The following is a 5,133-nucleotide window of genomic DNA, read 5'->3' as shown; positions in this document are numbered from 1 at the left end:
GTTAGTGGCCCCTTTAATGGCTGTTAGTGGCCCCTTTTATGGTTGTTAGTGGCACATGTTCTTATTTAGTTTTAACATCCACTTTGTAAGTGGCAACTAGATAGGAGATGGTTAGGTTTTTCCTTGTATAAATTCAGATCTTATGCAAAATTAATACATAGCTGGAATTTTATAAGTTCACTCTATTTTTATTCTTCAAATCAGTTTCTTGAGTATTTTTGTTCTAACATAGCCTTCATATCAGTTAGAGCATAAGTATCAAATAGTTGTACATCCGCAACTGGTTGTCCCCCAATGCGATCCTCTGGCAATAAGGGAGTGTTGAAATATGTTCTGTCTATAAATTTTGTCGCTCCACACTACAAGTACTCTGGTACACAATTGTGACTTCACTATGGAAATCTGTTCGGTTGTCAGTAACAGAGCAATGACTATACTGACCATGAGTCTCCAGAATAACCATCAGTAGCTTTCCATAGAATCTTCCATTAGCTGCATAAGCATAGTTATTAGCATGATTCCATCCCTTGGCCACTCTTGTTATACTTGCTTTGAATTTGTGTTATTTGACTTTGGTCTCCAGCAATACAGCAAAACATACCTTATATTTATTAACCAACCATTTAAATTGTGTATCATAATGTTGCTGATGTGATGTTAATATAGGAAACAAGTACGCGAAATGCAATGAACAGGTCTAAGTTGAGTATGCCTCATCATACGGGTAGCAAGACGATTAGAGAGATAATTTATGAATTGGTACGTATGTGATTCTTCTAAACCTATTAAGAAAGGTCCTCTTCATTTCAAGTATATGACTTCTTGTTTGAATGTTAAGGGAGGCAAGCATGGTAATCCACCGGACATGGCGACTATCTTCTTTGAGACTCGTAAGAAGGACAACAAGCTTCTCGAACCTGAAACCAATCAAAAATATGTATGTTCATTTTAAAATTTTATTTTACATACTTTTACTTAATATATTGCACTTTCTTTAAATTTTCTTGTATTTTACAGGAAGAAATTCAGGAACTACTACAAGTTGAGCCATCACTTACTAATATTGAGGTAGTAGAGAGATGCTTCAGACCTCAGAGCAAGAGTCATATTGTTGGATTTGGTGGCGGGATTACCAGTAAAGATTTGAAAGGAGGTAGCTCTGCAAAAGCTGCACCGTTAGAACAACTAAATGTGAGTAGAAAGGAAAAGCCTGCACTGTAAGAAGAACTGAATGCGAGTCGGAAAGAAAATGAATCAATGAAAAGATGCATGGATAACATAGAGAAGAGATGTGAAATGTTTGAAAGTACAATCTTTAGAGATCCTTCATCACCACCATCATCAAGTGAACAAAATACTGATTGAATCATTTTACAGGTTAGTAAGCTTGTTACTCTGAAACAAAGTATTTTTCAGTTTAGTAAGCTTGTTAACATGTATAAGCTGACCATATCATGTTTCCATAGTTGAACACCATTGTATCCAATAACTGTAATACAAGGGACAACCTTCTGTGGATCTATATAGCTCATGTAAGGGTATATCTACATAAAAAGTGCTCATAGACAGCATGACATTGACAACAAAATTTCCAGATTTCAGGACTCATCAACCAATTAGAGAGAATTCACAAAGTTTTGAATGGCTTAGAAAATATTCCCATTGTAGATCACAGTAACTACTGAACTCCTTAGTTTTCATACTATCCTTAGTTTTCTACTAAAACAGGTTTTACATTTATTAAGAGAGGAGCATTTCTAATACATGTTGCAGTACTTGCACTTCGGAAAATCGCCATGCTTGAACATTTTTTCTACTTTTCCCATAGACTTTGTCCCTTTGATGTTTGAATACTCGTCAAAGTCCAATAAAAGAAGATGATGGAAACTATAAATCATTCCACACTGGACTAAGATGCATTTGAATATGGATACAAAAATAAGGTGAATACAGAAGTACATTATGAGCAGTAACAGGAAATAACTTCAACATTTATGCACCTGATTTATTTTTTACCAGACCTAGTGCAGAAATGCGCCCACCCAAGTTAGCACACTGGAGAAAGTATTATCAAAATTCTTTACTATACAAGTCATCATTTCCTCTTTCAATGTTCTTGCATTGATTAATTGTTTCTCTTTTTAGAATGAGTATTGTATTATTAAGAATTAAGGTGCTGTCAAAAATATTTACAGGTCAAAATATACTTGCTGATTTTTTCTTGTGAAACAAAGTATTTTCTTACAATCTAGATTTTTATGAGAAAATAATTATACAATCGTCATTTATGTGTCAGCAACATACAAATTGAACTATTTAATTAACTGATGCAAGCTTTTATCCTTGCAACAGATGGTCAAGAATTTGAAGTCACGAAGGATCTACAAATTTGGAGTGAGTTGAAAAACAGTCGAAGATGTTAGTAGATGAACAAGTTGCACTGCAAGAAGTTAATTAAACCAACTTTAATTTACTTATTATATAGCTTGCAATTAGTTGAAGTGCAAGAAGCTTATTAAACCTACTTTACTTATTAACTAGGCTATTTGCTTAAAAATACTAATTACGATCTCTACATATATATTCTAGATTCTTAGTTTCCTTTTTGTAGGATTTTTAAAACCTCTTTGTTTTATGTAATTAACTACGTACCATGCTTATATATATTATCAGCCATTTATATATATTATTGACTCTATTTATAAGTTGTGAAATTTTGTACAATTACATATGAAATAATGGTTTTAATTATAAATCACAAGGGGCAAAATGTAACTAATTTTCATTTAATAATATTTTTTTATTTTTAAATATCAATAAAAATTAACGAAAGGACTCCGGTCTTTAAAAGATCCTATAATATCTCTTTCTGAAGTTATTTACGACTAAAATAAAAATTAACGAAAGGAAAAAGTTATCGCAAAAAGAGATACAACGACCAATTTTTCTGCCGTCACTAAATATTTCTTAACGACCAGACTAGAATTTGGTCGTCCACTTTTAACGTCGGAGCTACTAACAACGGGAGACGACCAATTTTTTTCCAATCGTAAGTGACTAATAACGACTGGATTTACACTTTTAGAGACTTAATTTTCTTTCTCTAAAGACCCATTTTCTTGTAGTGTAAGTTTCTATCTCTCCTTAAATAGTACCACATTAACCCGCCTTTGGTTGACATTTTGCAGGGTATTTCGAAGTATGGTAAGTACGTGAAGGAGATAGTGGCTAACAAGAGGAGGCTCACGGAGTATGAAACTATAGCACTTACTAAGGAGTGCAGCTCTAGAATTCAGAATAGATTACCCAAGAAATTAAAAGACCCGGGTAGTTGTACTTTGCATATTACAATTGGAAAAAGTGTTAATGCCCGAGGGTTGTGTAAATTGGGTGCTAGTATTAATCTTATGCCCTTGTCATTGTATAAAAATCTTGGGTTGGGTAGTCCAAAACAAACCACTGTCATTCTACAACTCGCTGATAGGTCCATTGCTAGGCTAGAGGGGGGTAGTAGAGGATGTGTTCGTACAAGTAGGTTCCTTGATCTTTCCGGTGGATTTTGTGGTCTTAGACTTTGAACCTGATTATGAAGTTCCATTCATTCTAGGACATCCGTTCTTGTCTACGGGGCGGGCATTAATTTATGTAGCAGTATGGCAGTTAACTATGAGGGCACATGATAAGGTTGAGGTGTTTGATGTTTACCGTGCCTTGAAATTACCATTCATCTATGAGGAGTTGTCCACTATTACGATTGTAGATCATGATGTAGAAATGCAACTAATTATGCCCGAGGATCCCTTAGAAAGAGTGTTAGTGGGGCATGATGTAGATGGAGATACTGAGACTCAAGAGATAGAGACTTGTTTGAATCTGGTAGTCATAGAGATACATAAGCGGAGAGTAGAGCTATTAGATTGTGAGTTAGGGCCTCCACTCAAACCTTCTATCGAAGAAGCTCCTAAGTTGGAACTAAAAATTCTGCCTACTCACGGTTGATGCGCCATTGAGGGTCCTAAAGAGGAGAAAGAGAGTTATTGGATGGCAGATGGCTCATATTCATGGGATTAGTCCGGCGTTATGTATGCACAACACAAACAAAGTGCACAACATCAACGTAGGATAAATCTTTTGATGAAAGAAGTGGCAAGAAAGGAAGTAATAAAGTGGTTAGATGTTGGAATTGTGTACCCGATTTCTGATAGTAAGTAGGTAAGTCTTGTGCAGTGTGTTCCCAAGAAGGGAGGTATGACAGTGGTAAGGAATGAGAAAAATGAGTTGATTCCTACTAGAATAGTGATCAGATGGAGGATTTGTATGGATTTCCGGAAGCTGAATGATGCCACCCGAAAAGATCACTACCTGGTTCCCTTCATTGATCAGATGCTTGACCAACTAGCAGAGCAAGAGTACTATTGTTTCTTAGATGGGTATTCTGGATATAACCAGATTTTAATTGCACCCAAGGATGGGGTAAAGGCCACGTTCACTTATCCTTATGGTACCTATGCTTTCAAACGCATGCCATTTAGACTTTGCAATGCATTAGTGACTTTTCAAAGGTGTATGATGGCCATTTTTCATGATATGGTGGAAGACTTTGTAGAGGTGTTCATGGATGATTTCTTTGTCTTTGGGAAGTCTTTTGAGGTATGTCTCTGCAATCTTGATAAAGTACTTGCTAGGTGTGAGGACACTAACTTAGTGCTAAATTGGGAAAAGTGTCATTTTTTGGTTAGAGAGGGGATAGTGTTGGGACATAAGGTGTCTACGTCGAGATTAGAGGTTGATAAAGCCAAGGTAGAAGTTATTGAGAAATTTCCCCCTCCTATCTCTGTAAAAGGGGTGTGAAGTTTCCTTGGTCATGCAGGTTTTTACCGGAGATTCATCAAGGATTTTTCAAAAATTACGAGACCTATGTGCTGTCTTTTGGAGAAGGAGGTGAAATTTGATTTTGATGAGATGTGTTTGAAAGCTTTCGAGATGTTGAAGAGGAACTTGATTGAGGATCCCATCTCAATTGCTCTTAATTGGGAATTACCATTTGAACTCATGTGTGATGCAAGCGAGACCTTTGACTCTACACAAGCTAATTACACAGTGACTGAGAAGGAGATGCTGGCTCTAGTGGTC

At 35.9% G+C, this 5,133-nt stretch overlaps 1 protein-coding gene across 2 annotated transcripts in view; it reads left to right on the top strand.

Moving 5' to 3' along the window:
• LOC107061182 (uncharacterized) overlaps positions 1-2,430 on the top strand; it is a 10,007-nt gene extending 7,577 nt beyond the window's left edge. For both annotated transcript variants that reach the window (XM_015310016.1, XM_015310015.1), the window contains 4 exons: positions 667-759; positions 839-937; positions 1,018-1,377; positions 2,353-2,430. In XM_015310016.1, coding sequence (XP_015165502.1) covers positions 667-759; positions 839-937; positions 1,018-1,221 — 396 coding nt within the window. In that variant the 3' untranslated portion in view covers positions 1,222-1,377; positions 2,353-2,430. The remainder of the gene's footprint in view (positions 1-666; positions 760-838; positions 938-1,017; positions 1,378-2,352) is intronic.
• The last annotated feature ends 2,703 nt before the right edge of the window (positions 2,431-5,133 follow it).

Source organism: Solanum tuberosum, unplaced genomic scaffold (assembly GCF_000226075.1).
Source record: "Solanum tuberosum cultivar DM 1-3 516 R44 unplaced genomic scaffold, SolTub_3.0 scf00121, whole genome shotgun sequence".
Classification (NCBI taxonomy): domain Eukaryota; kingdom Viridiplantae; phylum Streptophyta; class Magnoliopsida; order Solanales; family Solanaceae; genus Solanum; species Solanum tuberosum.
This window is presented reverse-complemented; position numbering and strand designations above follow the sequence as displayed.